The sequence below is a fragment of the Lynx canadensis genome, chromosome B1, assembly GCF_007474595.2.
Source record: "Lynx canadensis isolate LIC74 chromosome B1, mLynCan4.pri.v2, whole genome shotgun sequence".
NCBI lineage: Eukaryota > Metazoa > Chordata > Mammalia > Carnivora > Felidae > Lynx > Lynx canadensis.
Window position 1 is genome coordinate 201,851,962 of NC_044306.2, and position 22,922 is coordinate 201,874,883.

Consider the following 22,922-nt stretch of genomic DNA (forward strand, 5'->3'; position numbering starts at 1 on the left):
TCCCCTCCCCTGCGGCTCTGCGGCCCTGCCTCCCGGCACCCCCACACCGTGCCCAGCTGTCGGCAGTCCCTGCAGCCGGCCAGGCTATTTCTTGTCGCTGTGCCTTCCACTCAGAAAGCCCTTCCCAGCCTCTGTTTGCTTCACCTGCTACTGGTCACTCGGGGTTCAGCTCCAGAATAGCACCCCAGGTCCCCTGAGCTGCAGCGCCCTTCCTGCTCATGCGGGGCCCCTGGCGCACCTGTCACAGCCATTGCCCAGTGGAAGCCAGTTGTTGATCTCCTGGCCTCTGGAACCCTGGGCTGCAGGCTCCCTGAGGGCAGGGGCTGTACCACGTGACTGTGTATCCCCCGCTCTCGTGGTCTGGGGCTAGGCACACGGGCAAACAGATTTCTTCATTGAGAACAAACTCATAATTTCATGCTTCCATTTTTGTCCAGGTGGTGCTCTAGAAAAGTTCGAGATTTATGGTGGCAGGGAATCCCTCCCAGTGTGAGAGGCAAAGTCTGGAGCTTAGCCATTGGCAACGAGTTAAACATCACCCATGGTGAGTAGCTTGCGTGGTCCTAGGCTTGGAGAATCCATTTGTCATACCCCCGCCAGCCTCCACCCCCAGCCTTCTGGCTTCTCCTGTCCCCTTTGGCCTGTTAGGAAGAAAGGCAGCCGTTGCCGTGAAGCCGTGTCTTGTGAGAGGTCTGGTGACCGTCCTCCGGGAGGCCGGGGTCACTCCTAGCTGCTTCAGTTACCTGGTAGTTCAGAGCAAACAACTGCCTTCTTCCCGATACCGGTCCTCCTCCCTGGACAGACAGGGTGTCAGAGCATCGGCGGGCTGGGGCATGTCAGAGTCCTGTGGACAGCACGTCTTGATGGGCACATGACAGGGTTTCTGTGGAGGCATCCTATTTGGGGGATTGTTGGCTTTTTGCAGCATTTTGTTCCAGGCACCTTAGAGGGACGGCTGCTGTGCGCAGGGGCCCCTGAGGCACCGGTAGCTTGTGCCAGAGGAGACCTCGAGATGCGTACTCCCCTCTCTTAGGGCTGTTTGTTTCGCTGGATGCCCTGTGTGTCGCACTGGCCCTTGTCCTCCTTCAGCGGCGCCCAGTGGGCTCCCTTCCGCTCTGAGCCCATCGCCCAGTGAGCCTGTGCGCGCAGTGGGCCATGGACGCCAGGAGCTCAGAGACTTACGATTACGTGCTTGACAGATGGTGGTCTCTATTTCTTCCTTTTCTCCCTGGCTGCGGTCTCAGCTGCTGAGACTGGAGCTGCTTCCTCGTCGTCTTTGTATTGGTGCCCAGGAAATGCCTGTGCAATTGATGGTGGCGGTTTTTACCCTGTTGAAGACATTGGAGTTGAAAACAGATTAATTTGGATCTTCTCTGTGTAGCTAGGGCTCGTGTTATTTATTACTTTTTTTTTTTTTTTTTTTTTAATCTTACAAGACTTTCATCTTCTCTCCATGATCGTGGCCTTGGCCAGGCAGTGGATGGTTACTGGTTTCTATATATAGTGATGTCCTCAAGGCTCCCTTTTTGGCCAACCCATACCAACCAAAACTCTACCTTCTTCATGTGAGACGATGATGTGTAACATTTAATCTGTAGCAACTGATTTGTTAAGAGCTTCCCCAGAGGTAGAGGTGTGGAGGAACTGCTGAGCGATTATCCGGGTCCTTATTCTTGAAAACTTTCTAAACTCTTTCAACGGCCGATTGTGGTACAGAGTACTGTGTGTGTGTCTGGTTTTCGTTGATGCCTGGGTAGATTTTATTTGAATTAGAGTCTTCTGTGGACCATATCAGAACAGATTAGGCTACACAGCTAATTAATCAGTTACATACCTTGAAAGTTTATCTAAATGCTGATATTGGCTCATTTTACTTAAATTGCATCTTTCTTGAGGAGCTGCCTAGCGTCCGTGGCCCCCGCCAGAGCTGGTGCTCAGGAAGCTGGGGTCCCGCCTGTCATGCTCTCCACTGTGTCACCTGTGCCCAGCCCAGTGCTCTGCACACGACAGGTGCATTGAATGAACGAATGCCAACTATTGGGCTCTACCTGGTCTTCGTTTTACTGAATATCTAAGCCAGTGTAAGAACACAGATGGTCGTGAATTCCAGTTGTCCAGGACGGACATCACATTAGACTCTTTGCTTGCACGTCTTGCAGAGCATTGACGGCCATCCTGTGCCCCAGACGCTCGTGTGTGGTGGAGGCTGTCCCCTGCCTGACTCTGAAGCCCGCGTTCCCAAGTTGGGAAGGCCTGGAGTTTTGCTCTTAAAGGTTGTGGTTGTGAGACTGGACACTTAACTGGAAGTCAGTGTGATACTAGTTATTAGGGAAGTAATCCGCTGTTAGGGAAGTCAGGCTTGTGCTCCGAAATTGGATTTGGGAAGAAGGTGTCCCCGTAGACACAGGAGTAAAGCCACGGAGATCATATTTTTTAAAACCCTGACCCTTTGACCCATCCTCCCGTGAGTCTGCTGGCGTCTGTGCTTTAACTGTCACATACCTCATTTGGGAAGGGGCTCCCTGTGCTCAGGGGCCACGCGGCCGTTCTCGTCCGTCTTCTGCTACCGTGACCGAAGCTGGGCCCACCTCCTGGAAAGTGAGAGCAGGCCGAGGCTCCCCACACCCTCCTGTCTAACGATGATAGGGTGAGGTTACATTTCACAGTCATACCCTTTTCTGCCCCGGCCCACTAGCATGCTGGCTCTCAGATCTTTGACGAGGCTGGAGAAAGGTCATTAATCAAGATCTCACCTGTTGGAGCATCATACTGTTAACTGGAACTCTCGGCTTATATTTTAAAAAATAGCATGTGCTGTCTGGAAGGCAGAGGTGGTCTTCTGCCTTATTTTCTGCAGGTAACGGTGGGGAAAATAAGGTCACAGAAGTTCTCTGGGTAGCTGCAGGTAAAGTCTTAGTGATCCGTTGGTGCTCATCCGTGATCCGGACGTGGATGGCCGGGCAGCACCGGGACCGGGCGATTTGGAGCCTGCCTTGTGGGGACTCATCCTGGTGGTGCCCCGCCAGCAAGAACCTGTAGGTTTTGAGGCCTCTGCCCATTTTGCTTGCCCCGCCCCTACCCGCTTCAGGCAGCAAGATTAGGAAGGCTGGGCCGGGGAGGGTAGCGGTTTCATCTTGTCCTTGTCTGAAACCAAGTGGGTTTCCCCTGGTCTCTGCCTCCCTCCATCGGTCAGATACCCATTGACTGTATTGATCTGTGTCTGTCCCGGCGCCGTTTGCTCTGGACGCATAATGAGCGAAAGACCTTTGTGGTCTCGCCTCTGAGGAGCTCACCCTGCTAGAGGCATTAGACCCACAAACAAGTCTGACACGAAAGCATTGTATGGGTGGGTTGTGTAATTTAAGTAGGCGCCAGGCAAGTGGTCTGTCGTGTGTTCTTTCTTAGTCCCTGGTGGTGTCGTTGGCCGCGTTGGGGGGACTTGTGTACGTGGCTGAATGGGTGTGCGGTCTGTGGTTGAACAGGCAGCAGTGTCCTCTCTGGTTCCTTTGAGGAGACATACTCCCATGTGCATGTGACACTTACCCGGAGGCTTCTCTTCCAGAGCTCTTTGACATCTGTCTTGCCCGAGCCAAGGAGAGGTGGCGGTCCTTCAGCACAGGAGGCTCCGAAGCGGAGAACGAAGGTATACGTGGCTCTGAGTCGTGCGGGCCACCTTAGTCAATTACGTGTGTCCTTATTTGTTACATAACCAACAGAGTTTACTTAACAGGCATGGTGGTTGGTGCAAATTTACAAAAAAACTTCACAGGAAAAGGGATTTTTTTTAGAGCAAACAAGTTGAAGAAACAACGTTTAGGAGAAAGCATTTACCAGTTCCTGCGGGGTGTTTGTGTCCAGACGTGCAAGAGGGCCGGTCCTAACCGGGGGGTTTCCTTTATTCACTGTTCACGTGATTTCCGGCAGGCTGGCCCCTAGGGGCTGGTCCAGGGTTGCCTCATGCAGGATTATGGGAACTACCCCAGGGAGATGGGGCACTGCACGTTTGCCACATGAGCTTCTGGAATTTCCGTGATGCACAGGAATGATGACTTCGGTTGGTTAACTAGTACCTTGTCGTGGTTTTTTGTGTACTATGAGTGTTGGAGTTCAAAAAATACGAAACTAGTCATCCGTAAACATTTCTTAGAAACGAAACACGAGAGTGTCCCCCGCGGTAACTGCCGCACAGGCTGAGTTCCCACCAGCGATGCTGGAGACCATGTAAACGTGTGTTGTTGTTTCCTGGGCCTGGAGCCATTGGTGTATCGTCCTTCATTTGTCCCTCCCACTTGTTGACGTAAGGTAACATCAAGTCAGGTTTTGATTTCAGACCCTGGAAGATACCTAATGATGACCTAGCATCAGACGGGGCTGTGAGACGTTGCTCTTCAGTAAGAAACCCCACAAGCTGTTGGAAGCCCAGAGTGGAGTCTGTTGGCTCACGCTGCATTTGGGCCCCTGTCCCTGTGCAGAGCAGCTCCCCTGTTTGATCCCTGTAAAGCTTCAGAACCTTCTGATTTCGCACTTGCTTGCCCCTGACAGGTGTCGTGACTCTTGATCTTTTGATAGATGCCGGGTTTTCAGCAGCAGACCGAGAAGCCAGTTTGGAGCTTATTAAACTGGACATTTCTAGAACGTTTCCGAATCTCTGCATTTTCCAGCAAGTAAGTGGTGGTAATTTGTTGCTTTGAGTATGTTTCATCTAAATGTCATAGACGCCAAACTGTACATGTTTGTAATCAAGTTTGAAAATACTAGGGGATTTTGGGGGGAGTGGGGGGAGGGCAGTGTCATGTCAATACGTTTCGACTTCACCAATAAGGGGAACTGGTTCTTTCCAACAGACATTTAGCACGGCCACGTCTCTGCTTTTAAAGGCCGTTCTGGCCTCCTTTGGAAATGTATTTATGGAGGCCTTGGTAGGTGTGGCACGGGAAGGGCCCCGTGTGCTGTTCCGTCCAACAGCTTCCCTTGGTGCTGCTTCGGTTCTGGGGCCGCACACAGCACCACTCAGGACGTGATCCGGTGTGGTCGAGCCTGGGGTGTGGGCCGGGGCAGGGCGGCTGCAGAAGTCCTTGGCAGCCGCGGGTTGCAGTGAGGGTGGGCTTCTGAGCAGATGGCCTGGGACAGTGTGACACCACTGGGTATAGAAGCCAGCCACGGGAGCCAGGATGCAGTATTCTCTTGGATGGCAGGAAAGAGACCCGTGGGGCTTTCCTGTGGGCTTCTGAATTTGCAAAGATGGGACGCAGGGCTGCCAGCAGTGGATTCTGGAACAGAAGGCCTCTTCTTCTGACAGCAGACATTTACCTGGGGGGCTTGTTGGACCCTCCCGTATCCAGTCTGTTACGGTTTTTGCCAGTTCTGCTTCTGAAATATCCTCGAAACTGTCCTTTCTGTGTTCCCGCCACCCTTACTTGGTGCAGATGCCCATCCTTCGTGGGTCGCTGCACCAGCTTCCACACGGGTCCCCGGCCTCCTCCATGCACTCCCCTTGGGGCCTGCCGAGCAACCTGGGAATCCCCGATCCCCTTCTGTCAGGCCCATTTCTAGGATCGTGCCATGCACACGCTAGGGAACCAGAACACATGGTTCACCGGCCACCTGGAGTGAGCCCGGCATGCAGGTGTAGACATTAGAGACCCATGGGCTTTGCAGAAACCTGGGTGCGTCCCAGCACGGGGGAGCTGCAGCCAGGGCGTGGGGGAGGTGTCGGGAACCGGGTCACCGAGGAAGGGCTCTCAGGCTGTGCTTGGGGTAGGGACCAGAGAATGCGAAAGACATTCCGGGCAGAAGGAGGAGTAGAAGGGAAGCATCAGAGAGCGGATGGTGCAGGGCATCTCCGCTTCCCCCGGGAGAGAACCTCGCTGAAGGATCGAACAGAGAGCATGGAGTTCGGTGCTGCGGCCCCTGCTTACCGCCTCCTGGCCGCTGTGGCCGATCCACGAGCCCACACCCTGGAGGAAGGGGAGTGTCAGGGCAGTGCTGAGATGCACTTGCAGCGTAGCTGAGAAGGGCGGTGGGCGCGCCGGGACGGGGCCCGGGAGGTGCTGGCGCCTTGCCGACGCGGACGGCCGGCGTTCCCAGGGCCGGCGACCCAGAGTGATCTCCCAGAGTCTTTCTCGGGGACTCCGCCTTCTCAACAGATCCGCTGGGCGATTATCATGGTGCAGGGAGATGTGTCCCGAAGAAGACGAGCTTCAGGGATCTCTCTCGGATGGGATCGGGGCAGATGGCAGAGAAGTTGGCCTTTTTCTTTCCTCCGGGTTCCTCTGGGTGTGTCCTCAGTCTGTGGTTCCCTCAGCTCCGAGTTTTATAACACGTAATATTACAAAAGCAAAGGGCAGTGGGAGGGGGAGAGTGTGGGGAGATGGCCAAAGCACGGGCTTCTAAAATCAGGAGCTGTTATCTTTGTCAGAGAAAGGACACGTAGCATTCGGCAGGGCAGGAAGTCCTTTAAGTGAGAATCAATTTACCTTTAAGGAAAGTTCGCTGTAGCACTCTGGTGTTTCTCAGGTGGTGACCGTCCACACCCGTGTTCAGGGGGGCATTTGGTGCCACCACAGGAGCTCCTGCCCGTCCCCCTTCTCTCGTTTACCCTCCTGTCGTGGGCATTCCTCCCTTCGTTCCCCTGTGGTTTGGCAGTGTCTCTTTCGCCTGACGTTTTCTGTGTGCCAGAAGGTGATGGTCGAGGCCACGGTGTTCTTTCTGAGTCACACGCAGTCGCCTGTAGAGTGACTTCCTCGTCACACACACCGTGTACGCTTTTTAGTCCTCGAGTTAACTGAGGCCGCATGGTGGATGCGGGCAGGGAGAGCGGGACGCGGGCCCGGCCGGTGCTTTCGCGGCATCTTCGGACACACGGACTCCGGGGGACGCGGCTCTGTACTGGCTTCTGCGCTCACTTAGAAGACTGGAAGCCCCAGCACACGTCTGGGAGGGATGGCCGAACCGGGAGGGTGTCCGGAATACCACGGTCGCTCGCGGGCCTGGACGCTTGGAGGGTAGTTCTTAACGCTGCCGTGCTGAGAAACACGAAAGAATCCGGGGAAAGGAGGCAGAGAGGCCGGTCGGGACGGCGGGTAGCGCTCACTCCCGAAGAACCCTGGGGCGGGGAGCGGGCATGCCCGCTGAACTGGGCAGGGGAGATAGTCACCCAGCGGGAGCCCGCCAAGGGTGGTTTCCTCGGGAGGCGTTCACGCCTGAGCTGCCCGCTTTCTTCCAAGCGGCTTTGCGGGTTGAGTCTGCGGCCTCTCTTGTCAACCGCGGGTTGGTAGTCCGCTTGTTGAATTGCGCTGTGCGTGGAGAGCTGCTAGCCCCGTGCTTGGCCGCTGCTTGGTCGTCTGTAAACGGCCGTCGTGAGTACTAACCAGACTTACGCACGTGTTGTTTTTGGTGTGTTGATCCTTTTAGGGCGGTCCGTACCATGACACGTTGCACAGTATTTTGGGCGCTTATACTTGTTACCGACCGGATGTGGGTTATGTAAGTGAATTGTTTCAATATCTTATACCGTTCTCCTCTACAAAGAAAGTCAGAATGTTGCCCAGCCCACCTTGGCTGCAAACGTCAGGTTGCGTGCCTTCAGATTTTTTTTTGGTTGTGGTCGAGGGGGTTGGAGAGCCTCGTGGTAAATGGAGTTGCCTCCGTTTTCTTGTAAAGGGATCGAGCTGACACGGCCGCTCTGGGGCATTCATCACATTTTAATTGGGTTTGATTTTCATTTTTTGCACGTGATTTTTTTTTTCAAGCACTAACTTAAAAAGATCCTAAGCAGTAACCATTTAAAAGCCATTGCTGCCGTTTTTGTGGCTTAGCAAGTGTGCGTGCTCATGGTCTTAGATTTAACACACTAAGTTAGATGCACGTTCCCACGGCACCGGGACGCTACGTTCGGGAGGGCGGTACTTCAGATGCCAGATGTGTAGCGGGGGGAGGTCCATTTATCGTTCTCTGTGGGGACGGAGGCGGGGACTGAAGGGGCGTGGGCCAGGCGGCTGATGTGACAGAGCCGTCCGAGGAGGGACAGGTCAGGGTCCAGGAGGCTCTCAGTTCAGCTTCGGGCGGGTCGTGGTGGGGGGGTGGCTGTGTGGGTCTTTCTAGCACGAGGGTGGGTGTTGATGGTTCCTCTTTCGAATGAAAGAGCAGCTCAGACTGTGGGGCTACCGTGAGTTTAACCCCCTTCTCTGCTTCCCTCAGGTCCAGGGCATGTCCTTTATAGCGGCAGTGTTGATCTTGAACCTAGATACTGCAGATGCCTTCATTGCTTTTTCTAACCTTTTGAATAAACCCTGTCAAATGGCGTTTTTCCGAGTGGACCATGGCCTTGTGAGTATCTTCAGCGTATACGCCCTGGGTGCCCTGTCCTCACACAACCCGCATTGCTAACCATTGCGTCAGAGGGGAAGGGAATGTATTTTCCAGACGCACGGTTAATAGTCATTTGTATGTATTTCTTGTTTGTATGTGTTTCTGAATACATTCTTTCAGAAGTATTTCTGAAAGTACATTCTTTAAACAAGGGAGGAGGGGTGGCTCCTGCCCGCATGTACGCACTTTGTGGCACAACAGAAGGCTGGGCGCGGGCTCCGCATTTGGGTCTGTCAAACAGAACGTCGCCTCATTCACCTCCGTTGCCGCCCACTGTCACACCGGGGCCCCGCTTCGTGCAGTGCGCTCACCACGGAGAGGAGACGTGGTTAAGACCAGCTCCTTGATTCGACAGAGGCTGCACTGTGTAGACGCTGCTGTAGGCACAGAATAGGTGGAAGGAGCTGACAGGAGTCGCCCTCACCTGCTCCTGGGGGTGGGTCCTCTGCGTGGCGCAGATGAACCAAGGCTCGGAAACGACCTGACCCATCGGGTCACGCAGCTGGTGAGTGGAAGGGGCATGAGCTCAACCCGTTCTGCTTCCTAAGCCTGTGGGCTTTCTACGGCCCGGAAGAAGAGTCGCCCGTTCAACAAGCCCATTGGCCTTTTTAATGGGCGCTGTCTGGATTGGCTGATAATTTGCTGATGATTGTCACCAGTACTTCTAGACCAAAACGATCTGATAGTTTAGATCAGCTGGAGAATATTTCTTCCTTAATGTCCTAAGGACTCTGAGGATTTCTTGCTCAGGCAGCACGTACGTTTAAAAAAAGAAGTATTTCAAAACTGCTGCACAAATGGCGGCCCGTAGGACGTTGAGGAGTCCTTGTGGAGGGCAGTTCGGTCCTGAGCGTCAGTAGTGGTAAGTGGCATGGGTGTCTAATTCTGCTTGTGAGAACCGTTCAAAGAAAGTCCCGTTCCGAGAAAGTCACAAGCATGGACAAAGCATTACGCACAGAGATGGTCTGACGTAATTATTTATGACTGTAATAATTTAAAATTATCATGAAAATGGAAACAGTTTAAAAGGGAGTTTAGGGGGAGACAGAAGGTTACTTAAAATCTGGCAGTAGAAACAACAGGTGTTGGCCAGGATGTGGAGAAAAAGGGAACTCTCTTACACCATTGTGGGAACGCAAACTGGTGTAGCCACTGTGGAAACAGGTTAGAGGTTCCTCAGAAAATGAAAAACAGAATTACCGTATGCTCCAGCAATTGGACTACTAGGTATATGAACGTGGAAGATGAAAACACTAACTTGAAAGGATACACGCACCCCTGTGTTTATAGCGGTGTTGTTTATGGTAGCCAAACTATGGAAGCGGCCCAAGTGTCCGTCGACAGATGAACGGGGAAAGAAAACGAGGTGTGCGCAATGGAATATCACTCAGCCATAGAAAATGAAACCTTGCTACTTGCGAAAACACGGATGGAACTTGAGAGTGCGATGCTAAGTGAAACAAGTCAGAGAATGAGAAGGACCATGTGATTTCACTTGTATGTGGAATTTGAGAAGCAAAACAAATGAACAAAGGGAAAAAGACCAACCAAGAAACAGACTCTCAACTGTAGAGAACAAAGTGGTGGTCACTAGCGGGGCGGGGCGTGGGGAGATGGGTGGAGAAGAGGTTCTGGGGGTGAAGAGTGAACTTAGCACCGAGTAACGTGCAGAATCGTGGAATCACTCACTGTATGTACGTCTGAAACTAATCCAGCACAGCGTGTTCAGATACTGGAATTAAAATAAATGAAAAGTAACGAAATCTGGCAGCAAACCAGTGCAGTACTGATGTTTGCAAAAAAGATTGTACCGTGGAAGAGTTATTGAAGATAAAAAGCTAGTTTTCTCCAAAAGTATCTGAAATAGAACATGTGCCGTAATAGCTACCATATTTAACGATAGAAGGAAACGAACCACAACATTGATAGTATTTACAGATGGTCCTCTTTTGTTTCCACACTTCTTAAGTTTTTTTTTTACAGACTTTCACCGTCAGGAAAAAGCTTTTTATGTATAATAAAATGATTTACATTTAAATGTTTCCTAATTTTGAAGATAAGACCCCAGCTTTCTGTTTAGAAACCTGTAGGGGCGCCTGGGTGGCGCAGTCGGTTAAGCGTCCGACTTCAGCCAGGTCACGATCTCGCGGTCCGTGAGTTCGAGCCCCGCGTCGGGCTCTGGGCTGATGGCTCGGAACCTGGAGCCTGTTTCCGATTCTGTGTCTCCCTCTCTCTCTGCCCCTCCCCCGTTCATGCTCTGTCTCTCTCTGTCCCAAAAATGAATAAACGTTGAAAAAAAAAATTTAGAAACCTGTAATAAAAACCGTACTTCAGAATTTTAATTTAGGGGGGCAACTGGGTGACTCAGTCATTCGGGCATCTGACTCTTGATCTCCAGTCAGATCATGATCTCAGGGTTTGTGGGGTCAAGACCCGTGTCGGGCTCCGTGCTGGTTGTGGAGCCTGCTTGGGGTTCTCTCTCTCCCTCTTTCTCTGCCCCTCCTCTGCTCACATGTGCTCTCTTTTTCTCTCTCTCAAAATAAAAAACTTAAAAGAGAATTTTTTTAAGAAAAAATTTTTTTAGCTTGGGGGCTCCTGGGTGGCTCAGTCAGTTAAGCATTTGACTTGATTTCAGCTCAGGTCATGATCTCATGGTTCGTGAGTTCAAGCCCCGTCTTGGGCTCTATGCTGAGTGTAGAGCCTGCTTGGGATTCTCCCTCCCTCCGTCCCTCTTTTTCCCTTTTTCTCTCTCTTTGTCTCTCTTTCTCTCTCTCCCTCCCTCCCTCCCTCCCACACACACGTATATACTCTTTCTTAATGTAAATAAACTTAAGAATTTTAGCTTGTATTTTTAAGGAAAGATTATGGAATCATAGTGTTGAATGGGGTCTCCCAAAAGTAGCCCTGTGGACCTTGGGGCCCGATAGCTGTGGGGGGTGGGGGGCGTCCTGTGCCTCAGGGGAGACAGGCAGCATCCCTGCCAGTCACACCTCCCGCTACTGTGACATCAAAAATGTCCTCAGACATCGTCAGATGTCCCCCTGGGAGGCTGGGTCCTCCCCCGCCCCCGTTGGGGCCCACTGGTTTACAGTGCATCCTTCCCTTGGGTCTCAGAGTGCCATCGCCCTCATGCATCCTGCTGGTAAACGGGACAGAACTGGGCCACCAGGCTCTGGTGTGTAGGGTTTCTCATCCAGCTCTAGCTGTTCGTTCTGTTCCTGTGCTGCTCCCCTGCTGGGTGCGCTTTGCTTTCGTACCAACCCGCTAGGGGCCGGGAGGCACATGCCAGTGGGGTACGGGCCGTGGCTGCCTCCTGCTGCGTGACAAGGGCAGCGCTTCTAAGCCAAGGCGTTGCCTGTGCCACATGTTAGTCTTCTGTCCCCTCTGGATGCACTGGGGTTGTGAGTGAGGGACGCACGCTGCCTCCGGTTCTTTTAGACGGTTAATCGGTCCTGCTTCTTCAAGAAGAGCAGTGAGCCCACAAAGACTCCACCTTCGCAGCACAGTTCAAGGCCAGCCTTGCCGCACACCGATGGCAAGTTAGTGACTGCTCTGGGCGTGCATTCTCTTATCTGTAAGTTGAGGAGATGCTACAGTGTAGCTAGTGATGCCCCTGTGACGACTAGAGAAGGCGCTGATGTAGAAATTGCCCGAGCCCGGCGATGAGTTCCCCGTCAAAACGGGTTAGCAACTGCGCAAGAAGACCATTGTATCCTGAAAGCGTTAAGAATGTTGACTTTAGGGGCGCCTGGGTGGCTTGGTCGGTTAAGTGTCCAACTTCGGCTTAGGTCATGATCTCACGGTCCGTGAGTTCGAGCCCCGTGTTGGGCTCTGTGCTGACCGCTCAGAGCCTGGAGCCTGTTTCAGATTCTGTGTCTCCCTCTCTCTCTGCCCCTCCCCTGTTCCTGCTCTGTCTCTCTCTGTCTCAAAAATAAATAAATGTGCGGGGCGCGTGGGTGGCGCAGTCGGTTAAGCGTCCGACTTCAGCCAGGTCACGATCTCGCGGTCCGTGAGTTCGAGCCCCGCGTCGGGCTCTGGGCTGATGGCTCGGAGCCTGGAGCCTGTTTCCGATTCTGTGTCTCCCTCTCTCTCTGCCCCTCCCCCGTTCATGCTGTGTCTCTCTCTGTCCCAAAAATAAATAAACGTTGAAAAAAAAAATTTAAAAAAAAAAAAATAAGAAGAAAAATAAATAAATGTTTTAAAAAAAAAAAAAGAACGTTGACTTTCTTCTGTAGATTGCAAACCTGTGCTGATAATTGGTATATTTCACATTATTTCCCCAGATGTTGACCTATTTTGCTGCATTTGAGGTATTCTTTGAAGAAAATTTGCCGAAATTATTTGCTCATTTCAAGAAAAACAACTTAACTCCAGACATCTACCTAATTGATTGGTAAGACTGAATTTCCTATGTGTTTTCTCACCTTATTACTACCTATGACTCTGACTGTCCTCCTTTATTCCCTCAAGGGGAGAAATGGTTTCCTGGACCTATTTGTTTTCAGAGCGCCATGTGTCCATTCATCAAGCGAGATGTCACTAAGCCCCAGGTCTGTGCTGGGCTCTCTGCTGGGACCTAGTGACGAGTGGGGCGCAAGACACAGTGCTCTCCTGTCAGGAGCCCTGTCCGGAGGGAAGGCATGTGTCCGTGGGCGGCTGTGCCGCGTGAGGTGTGTGCTGTCTATTAGGAGGGCGAGATGGACAGAGCCCCGGACCCAGGCTTGGGGGTCACAGCGCACAGAGGTGTCCCACGAGTTGGAGCCCAGGCACGATGTGGGCACGCGGTGGTCCAGAATTAGCAGGGCCGTGGCCATCCATTTGGTGATGCTGGAGCCTAGAGCCGAGGGTGAGGGGGGCAGGTGAGAGAGGTGGGGAGGCCAGGTCGCGTGGGTCTTAGGTGCAGGACTATGGAGCCAGCGGGAACGCTTGCGGGCTTTTGCTTGGGGTAAGGATGGAGGTGGGTTCTATCCGGAAGTGAGGCTTAGGTTATTGGGGAGCCTGGGGGCAGGGACAAATAAAGGCGAAAAGACCAGTGCTCGAACTGAGGCTTCAGAATCTGGGGGACAGTGGGGAATGGAGAGACTGGGAGTGGAAAGCTTTGGGTCCCCGAGAGAGTTGGTGTGCGTGTGTGAGAGAAGGCCGAGAGTTGTCCGTCTGGTGAGGGGCGCGTCTGTACCACCAGCTGAGGTCCGAATCGGGCCAGATTGGGCAGTGAGGCTAACGGATTTGGCTTGGCCGCAGTGATTTTGAGGTACCCCCTGCACATCTGAGTAGACACACAGATAGCAGGTGTTAGTTCTGGGGTTCACACGGGTGGATGTGGCTGCCTGAGGAGGGGGTGGCACGTCACCCCAGAGAGCACGGTGTCTGGGGGCAGACTTGTGGAGCAGAGGTGGGAGGAGTGTGGTTCTGGAACACTCAGCCCCGGTCCAGCCTCTTCTGTTACTTGCCTCGTGGCTGTGTGCTGGGCATTAACCCTCTCCGAGCCCGTTGTCTCATCTTTCGCCTGCAGCGATGAGCCTTGTAGGGCCTTAGAAGGTGACGTCACTGCCCGGCTTACAGAGGGGCTCTGCAGACGAAAACGATGTCACTCGGCCCAAAGACCCATTTGGGCTTCGGCACCACTCGCATAGTGAATCTAAAACTGTTGGTAACGGATTTGGAGCTGGTTTGATTTTTGGTCATCTGAAACGAGGCTCAGGCCCTGAGATAAAGCAGACTTGCCTGCCCCCTTGGGAATGAACCTTTGGGATTCTTGGCATTTGTTGCCTCCACCCTAAACCCCGAGACTGTTATTAGGACTCTGCTGAATACTCGCTGGAAACCAGGGTTTGGGGGTTGGAGCTTGTAGCTGGTGTCGCTTTGGAGTAGTGAGCGTCAGGCCGTGAAGTGACCCCTGGGGCGGGGGCGCTCTGGGCTGGCCTATCTGGCATGTCTCACAGGGCACCCGTATTTAGCAAATGACCTCTTAGATAGGCTCCCCTCTGCACCCCCGCTGGTGCTGCCACGGTGCTAACCGTGACTTTGCCCTGGGAGGGGGTGGGGGTGTGTTGGGAGACGGTCAGACCAGACCGGAGTCTTCAACTTCTGCCTTACCTGTTTTAGGGCCCCAACTCACATTCTTAGGATTTCAGGCTGAAAGCGAAGTTTGGAGAACACTGTCCTGGAATAGTGTCTTTCAGACTTTTTCACCCTGACTTGCAAACAGGAATTGTTTCTGTGTTGTGATGCAGTGTGTGGCCACGTGCCCAGAAATTCGCTCTGTATACAGGACTGAAACCAGTTTCAGACAATACCTAGCCCTTGTTTTGTGTAAAGCATCCTGAAATTTCCTGTTCTGTTCTATTTATTTAAAAACGTGTTGGGGCGCCTGGGGGGCTCAGTCAGTTGGGCGTCCGACTTCGGCTCAGGTCATGATCTCGCAGTTCATTAGTTCGAGCCCCGCGTTGGGCTCTGTGCTGACAGCTCGGAGCCTGGAGCCTGCTTCGGATTCTGTGTCTCCCTCTCTCTCTGCCCCTCCCCTGCTCATGCTCTGTCTCTCTCTGTCTCAAAAATAAATAAAAACATTAAAAAAAATTAAAAATAATAAAACAATAAAAAAAGTGCTGGAGGTCACCCACTCTGATTGATTTCACAGTGCACTAATCTTTTTTTTTTTCTTAACGTTTATTTTTGGGAGAGAGAGAGAAAGCGCAAGTCAGGGAGGGACAGAGAGAGAGGGAGGGACAGAGAGAGAGGGAGACACGGAATCGGAAGCAGGCTCCAGGCTCCGAGCCGTCAGCACAGAGCCCGACGTGGGGCTCGAACTCACAAATCACAAGACCATGACCTGAGCTGAAGTCGGACACTTGACCGACTGAGCCGCCCAGGTGCCCCCCCAGCGCACTAATCTTGACGGGGTCAGCAGGGGCAGCGTAAAGAGCACCGTCCTTTCCGAACAGGACCCGTTCGTTTCTCCTCTGTCTGGAGGCGGTTATGATCCAGGTGGGGGCAAAGGTCAGGGGCACCATGTTGACCGGCGGCAGGACTTCCCACACAGGATTTCCCTTAACTCTCAGAACAAGCTCTTGGAGCGAATTGTGACACGTCCGTTTTATAGATGAGAAAAGCGAGGCTCGGAGAGGCAGTGTGGCCTGCCCGAGGCCACGGCTGGCTGGCGTTCAAACTCAGGTTCCCGCTCCAGACCTCATGCGCTGTCCCACGAGTCCTTCTGAGGGACTTTGTGGGAAGGCAGTGTCACCCGAGCGTTGGGTCCCGTAGCTCAGGCTCCGGAGATCGCGTCCGCGCACTGATGATGCGCCTGGGGAGAGGAACGCCTGGACCGGACCGTCCGTGACGAAAACTGAAGCCAATGCAGGCTGTCTAGGTGCAAGGGTAGCTCAGGGATTCCACTCCTGAGACCGTGGCGATGGGTCCTGGTGGCACCCGATGCCTCGTGAATGCGCCCCCAGTGCCCTGGTGAGGCCCCTGCTTTACTGCTTTCTAGAGTAAGGACCAGGTAGGACGTTGTGTCTGTGGCTGTAGCAGGGGCTGGGAGGTAGGTTGACTTGAGCACAGGAAAAGCCACGTTTTCCGGACTTCCCCCTCGCCGTCCACGGTTACTGATGGTCTGCGGTGAGTCAGGGTCTTGGTCGGGCGCTCACAGGTAGAAGCTCAGGTGGGGGACAGGGCAGGCGGCGAGGAGGAAGCCAAGGGAAGAGCACGTCTTGTTCAGGACCTGCCCTCGAAGCTGACGCTGCGGAGACGCGTGTTTTGCCCTCACGGTGTCCGTGGCAGGCGTAAGCACATCTTAGCCCAGAGGAGGCCCCTGAGGCCCCTGCCCGGTGTCCCACCTGTAGTGAGCGGTCCAGGCTGGTCGCGCTCAGCTTTTGCCTTTTCAGTGTGTCCTGCCACCTTCCCAGAGCCACATGCGCACCCATAGCGGTGGGGCCGCCCCTGATGTGTGCTGTAAACCGGGGTGGCCCTAGGCTTCCGGTTAATAACTGCCGGAGGATGAAGGCTCTCTGGCCTGTTCTCTGTCCCAGGGTCGAGAGCCCCATCTGGGTTGGCCGGCCGAGTGTCCTGGGTGAGCTGTGTGGGCACTAAGAGGACCAACTCTTTCCTGCCACGCTGTCCACCCACCGGAGGCCAGCTGGGAATTGTTCCTGCTTTATTCCCAGGATGGTGTCACTGCGATGATCACATTATAGCTTAGAGGCCGTTAACCTGGCACAGTTGGAGAGTCATTCCTCCGGAATGTTCTTTTCTCTCCTTCCACCCCTGCAGTGCATGCCTTCTTCCATCACAGCCCTGACCCACTCTGAGGGCATCTTTTGTTTCTTGCTGTTCCTGCCACGGACCGAGCTTAGTCACCTCCGTGTGGCCAGTGCCGGGCCCCGTGTGGGAGGACGGACACGCGGCCGTTGAACTCTTCGGACTGTTCCTTGTTGCTGTCAAGTGGCAGAATTCTCCAGAGATGTGAGTGGGTTTTGCAGTAATCTCGGATTAGTAAAAGAATCCGCGGCACAGTCCGTGTCATGATTAGCGTCCGGGGGTCCTTGCAGAGCCCGTCGTTACACCGCAGCTCTACCTTGAGGGACAGGCTCAGGGTGAAGTTAAAGTTGGCAGATTTTAGTTTCTGTTGCAGCTTGTACTCGTTTATTTGTGGATGTTGACTTCTGGGTGACAGGCCAACCTATGAGCGCCCCAAGAGCAAGGCTTGCCTCGCTGAGCTCCCAAGTGCCCGGGCTAGCGTCTGGCGTGCACCAGGGCCTTCATCGGTGTGTGTGTGTGTGTGTGTGCGCGCGCGTGTGCGCGTGCATGTGCGCGGACGGGGAGGGTCTGAGCCTGCGGTGAGAAGCCCGTTCGCAGGAAGGGCCTGCGCAGCCCGTGTGTCACCGGCACGCCCCCAGCCTGGCCGCACACGGAGCCTGCGGTACCGTGCGGGGATCCCGTGGTTTGCCCGGTGCCTGCCCGGCCCTGCTGGGGGCTGGGACGTGAGGGCCCAGTTAGAAAGTGCTCTGGGGGCACTGAGATGGACGTGACTGCTTCCAGGATCGGGCCGGGGATCGGACTGGTTAACTGAGTTGGAACAGAGCCTTAAGTAACTGCCTCCCAGTGTTTAATGAACGCACGTTATGTTTGGCATGTTAATGTATTTAATCCTCACAAAATCTAATCAGGCTAAGTGGTAGCTCCTCATTTCTCAGCGTCTGTTCTAGCTGCTCGGCCGAGTCTGTTACGAACACGGGGAGTGCGTGGTGAGGTAGGGGGTCGGGGGCAGAGGCTCGTAGGCCTAGGAGAATCTGGGCACAGCTGGGAATTGGGGCCTTGAGGGTCTCTGGTTGTGGCTTCCCTGCAGCAAAGACCGCTGGTGGCTCTTGTGTCTCGGGCTGAGATACACTTCTCCACAGCCGCCCTTTATCTGCAGTTTCCTCGTCTGGAAAGTGGGGGTGAAGACTGTACGTCCTTGTGGAGTTGCAGCGAGGATAAATCGGATAAGCCGTGTAGACGGTAGGAAGCAGCACTCAGAACAGAAGTCCGCACTCCCCGCCAGCTCTTGCCTGCGCCGGGCCCTTGGGGGTGGACCAGGGTCGGGTTGGTTTCTGAGAGTGAGCCAGGCTTTGGAAGCAGTAGAACCCCTTCTCCCCCTTCGGAACCCCCTTGCTTTCCTGCAGGCTCAGACGAACAGTTAGAACAGACGTTGCAGGGAAGGATGTTTTCTGGAAGTTGGGAGGCCTCGGAAGCTGGCCTGTTCCTTCCGCACGTCATGGCACAGAAGCTGTGTTTGGTGTCCTTTATAAGCCTGCAGCCACTTGTTTAGTTCAGCAACACGGAAATAACGTTAATTTGCGTTCGTTCAATTTATACCTGAAGTTAATCATTTTTTTGTAAGTTTATTTATTTTGAGAGAGAGAGAGAGAGAGAGAGAGAGAAAGAATCCCAAGCAGGCTCCATGCTGTCAGGGCAGAGCCTGACTTGGGGCTCGATCTCATGAACTGTGAGACCCCGACCTGAGCCAAAATCCAGAGTCGGACACTTAACCGACTGAGCCACCCAGGCGCCCCTGAAGTTACCATTTTTGGTATAAAGTGCCATCATACTCAGTGGTCCAGAGGAGAAGAAGCCTCGAATGCTCTCTTGCTACCACGGGGAGAACCCTGCAGCCATCCTGGGCAGGCCTCGGGGCCCTGTCCCTCGTGCCCTCCCGGGTCGGTGCAGGATTGGAGCAGGAGGAAGCCGAGCACACTGGGCACAGTGAGAGCCCACGAAAGGCTGGAGACGGGAAGGGCGGGAGGGCCCTGTGCAAACAGCAGCGCCCTTGTTCCCGCTGCTCCGACCCCGACCCCGACCCCGCTGTGGGGCCGGGGCAGAGCCTGGTGGAGCGGGAGCTGAGCGCGTGCGCTCTTGAGCTGCGTGAGCGGTGCCTGCTTAAACGCCCTCTGCTGAGAGGCAATCAGGGGAGGACCGTTTCAGTGTCTCACTCACAGTAGGTGTTTGAAGCCAAGTATGGTTTACAGATCCAGGCAAGCGTCTGCGAGTGTGGGGTCAGAAGTGGTCTTGGTGGAGCAGGCGGTCGACACTGGCACGAGGCCCCTCTCCGTGGGAGCCGTGCTCCTGCAGGAGGGGTGGGAAGAGGGTGAGTGGACAGAGGTGTCTGCCCTGGAGCCCGAGGGGACGGAGCCACGTGACCCTGGGCTTGAGGGGCGAGGGGCTGAGCCCTGGTTGCTGAAAGCCTCAGAATCCACCAGGCTCAGGGGAGGCGTAGGGCAGACCAGGGGGCCATCTCGGGGCTGAGTGTGATGAAGGAGTGCGTGGCTTTCTGCCCGGACCGTGCCGTCCCCGAGACTCTGCGGGCCGAGGTTGGTGGCTATTGGGAAAGATACGGGGCTCAGCGCCAGCACCGGGCGAGAAACCAGGCCAAGCCCACGGTCCCAGAAACGGCCTTCTAAGAGTGAGGGGATTTACAAGATGTTGTCTTTAAAAGGCGCATTTTATTTAAGGTGTGACGTTCGGGGCCCTGACGATTCTGTGTCTGCACATAAAACGGTGAATGATGTGCAGTGTGGCTCAGCCCACTTTCCTACATGGGAACGTGTCGGGGATCAGTTCAACGTTTGTCATTCTTCCCTGTCTGGTGCTGGGACGCTGCCTCTATTTGGTACCATCTCTGCACCGACTGTCGCCAGCCCAGAGCCCTCCTGAACTCCAGGTCCTAAATAAAGAATGAAATCATTTGGCCACTTGGACGTCTGACACTCAGACCGCGTGTCCTCACACTCACCTCTTGACGTGGTTGACGCAGCCAGAGACCCCACGTCTCCTTAAGCGACAGCTCCATCCTTCAGGTTGCACGGCTGAAACCCAGCGTCCTTGACTCCTCTGTTGCATTTGTCCACCGCGGAGACCAGAGTTCCTCCGCTTTGGCCGCCTCCACTGCGGCCTGCCTCCTCTGACCTCGCCTGGGTGGTTTCAGCGGCTGCCCAGGGAGGCCCGTGTCCGCGACGGGCACGTCTCAGCACCGTGGACAGGGGCCTCGTCTGGTCAGACCCTCCGCCGGTTTTGCCTTGCACGTAGAATAAAACCCAAAGACCTCGTAGCCTCCGGTAAGGCGCGCCCGTGCTGGGCCCGGGTCTGCACGGGCTTCTCCGTGGAATTCTCTCCTTTGCTCTTTTTGCCTTCAGCCCAGCGGCCTCCTTGTTCCTCCTCGACTGTGCCAGGTTCACTCCTTCCTCACAGCTGGAGACACCTTCCTTTGGCTGGACACCGTCCAGACCCCCTCCCTTGGCTTGTGGCCTCTTTTTCAGGGCTTTATGGACACGCCGCTTCCTCGTCCATCCCGTTGAGAAGTGTGTGTGTGCATTCACACGTGTGTGCGCATCCAGGCCGGCAGTCCATGTCTCCTACCCCTGCTTGTGTTTGTTCAGCGTCTGACACGCTGGGTACTTTATCCCCTTTGCTCCAGAGGGCGGGGAACTTTGTCCCTTTGTCTGATGCCACGTAGCCTCGTCACCAAAACGCAGAGATTAGCGTTTAGCAGTAGGCTAAACGTACTTTACGGACGGACCCATCTGCTCAGTACCTTCACGGACGGACCCATCTGCTCAGCATCAGAAGGGCTCGGGTGTGGGCAGTTTCCGCATGCAGCAGCGGAAGAGCCTGGTACGGATGGACGCGAGGTCTCAGCAGGGGCGCGCGGCGGGTACTGGCCGTGGCGTTCCTGATCATTCAGATGTTTACTTTTACAAAGCTCAGGACGGCTAAAGTAGTTTGTGGAGATGCGCACGTGAATCTGAACCCGGGGAGGTCACGTCAGACGCATTTTTTTCGTTGTTACTCTGCTCTTTGCCTGTTGCTTTGTCTGTTTTCCGATAATTTTTTATTAAGACGCTGCTTTTAAGATGTCAGGGGTTTGCTTTCCAGGAATGAACTGGCAGGTGAGAGAGTATCTTGGAGGAGGTCAGTTCTGCACTTTTTTTTATAGCGTTAATAATGTGCGTTTTGTAGGTAGAACTGAGAATGTTCTCTAGATTCAGACTAGAAACAAAAAAATCTCTTGGATCTCATGAATAAATAAACTTTAAAAAAAAAAGTGGGGCGCCTGGCTGGCTCCGTCGATGGAACGTGTGGTCTTGATCTCTGTAGATTAATCTCTATAAGGATTACTAACAATAAATAAATAAACATAAAAAAGTCTCTTGGATCTTTCTTTAACTGTGTTTTCTTGACCGAATGATAAAATGGTTTCCCGTTTTTGAGATGTTAACAATTCAGGCTTAAGTCTTGTTGTGACTTTAAAAAACAAAGTGTCCTTCCGTGGATGATGTCAGGGTGGTGGGCTTTCAGTCCCACATTGGGCATAGAGATTACTTAAGAATGAAATCTTTAAAAATAAATAACCAGATAGATAGATAAACGTGTCTCACCCGGTACCGTGTAGAGCAAGCAGTCCGATCGTTTAGGGCATGGGCTTTGGAGTCCGGTTCGCAGCCTGGCTGTGTCACTTACCGGTGGCAGGACCTGGGACTCAGTTCCCTGTGGTCAAATGAGCTAACAGAACCCGTCTCCCAGGGTGGTTCTGGCTGTTGAGTGGGGGGTGCTTGTGATGTGCCCGCTGTAGTGCCCGGCACATAGTAGGTCCTCAGTTTAAACTTAGCTCTTGTGGTTTGTATGAGGTAGGGCCTTCCTGTGACACTTGTCTGCCTGTTCCATCGTCTGGGCCGAATGAAATCTAAATTGTTATGCCTTCCTTAAAACTCTTGTTAGAGTTTGGTAGCCTTGGATATTTTGGGGTCTTAATTAGCATGCTCTTTTGCATGCACGCCCCGGACTGCCTGAAGTGTTCCTCTGGGCTCTGGGGGAAAGGCTGTTTCTGGGGCTGAGCACGCTGCCACGTGAGAGTTTGGAGTTCACTGCAGACAGGAGAGCCCGTGCGCGGGAGCCTCGTGAGCGCGTTTGCCAGGATGGCACAAACTTGCGGTGGCATCTATCATAGGAAGCAGAGTCCTGCTGTTGGAGGCTGGACGTTACTCTCTGACCAGGGCAGCGCCGTAGTCTGCGTCCAACACTGGAGCCCCGGTGCCTTCACGGGCCCTGTGTGTGTAGAGCTGGCACGGGCACTAAGGGAAAACCGAAACCGTGGACGGGCGATTCTCCGGGAGGGACAGGGGACGTGCCCCAGCAACTGAGAAGCCCCACTTCTTTGTCACATTTTTTAAATTGTTGAGAGAGAGCGAGAGCAAGAGTGAGCGAGGGGCAGGGAGGAAGGGGGAGAGAGAGAGAGAGAGAGAGAGAGAATTCGGAGCCTGGAGTGGGGCTCGAACTCATGAACCGTGAGTTCGTGACCTGAGCCGAAGTCGGGCACTTAACTGAGCCACCCGGGCGCCCCGAGAATCCCCACTTCCGATGAACGCTGCTGCTGGGGAGGAGGTGGTGAGAGCCGCTAACGTCTGGGACACTAGAGCAGATTGGCGGAGTGCCGACTCACTTACCTACTCGGCGGAGACGGCCGGGTGCTGTGCCACATGCTCGCCTGGAGGGAATTGGCCAGGGTCCCTGCTCTTGAGCGTCTCTGTGGGGAGCAGCAGGGCAAACACGAGTTATAAGCCCCAGGGTCAGAGGGAGCATCTGGCTGGTCCTGGGGGTCAGCAGACGTCCTGGGGATGGCACCCGGGCTGCGTCTCCCGGCTGAGGGAGGAGGGTGGGTTCACAGACAATCCGTTTGGCCCGCGTCTCTTTGGATTCGCCTCGCTTTGTGACACGGGCACTTTCCGGGCTAGAAATGCTTAAACCCGAGGATGCAGTTGGTCACCCAAGATGGTATTTGTTGGGTAGTTTGGATGGTAATTGTCACTGTATTTTAAGAGAGTGCCTGTGCGCTTCACTTTTTCACCTGATGGTTTCCGTTAAGTACAAGATCGGTTTCTCGTGGAAGAGTTTGCTTTGTTCCTTCACAGACTCCCAGGGGGAGAAAGTACACAGCACTCTTGAGAAGTAACGTGCACATGCCTACACTGGCTACAGGGTTCTGTTGACTGTTTCGATTTGCCTGAGACTCTAAGCTCTTAACCTTG

The 22,922-nt window shown here is 54.0% G+C and overlaps 1 protein-coding gene across 5 annotated transcripts in view; it reads left to right on the forward strand.

Moving 5' to 3' along the window:
- Window positions 1–22,922, forward strand: part of TBC1D14 (TBC1 domain family member 14) — a 111,974-nt gene that overhangs the window by 82,165 nt on the left and 6,887 nt on the right. For 2 of the 5 annotated variants that reach the window (XM_030314266.1, XM_030314267.1), the window contains exons 7-12: window positions 438–544; window positions 3,563–3,643; window positions 4,543–4,664; window positions 7,414–7,485; window positions 8,200–8,328; window positions 12,654–12,763. In XM_030314266.1, coding sequence (XP_030170126.1) covers window positions 438–544; window positions 3,563–3,643; window positions 4,543–4,664; window positions 7,414–7,485; window positions 8,200–8,328; window positions 12,654–12,763 — 621 coding nt within the window. The remainder of the gene's footprint in view (window positions 1–437; window positions 545–3,562; window positions 3,644–4,542; window positions 4,665–7,413; window positions 7,486–8,199; window positions 8,329–12,653; window positions 12,764–22,922) is intronic. The other 3 variants (XM_030314264.1, XM_032593018.1, XM_030314265.1) reach the window with 2 other exon arrangements.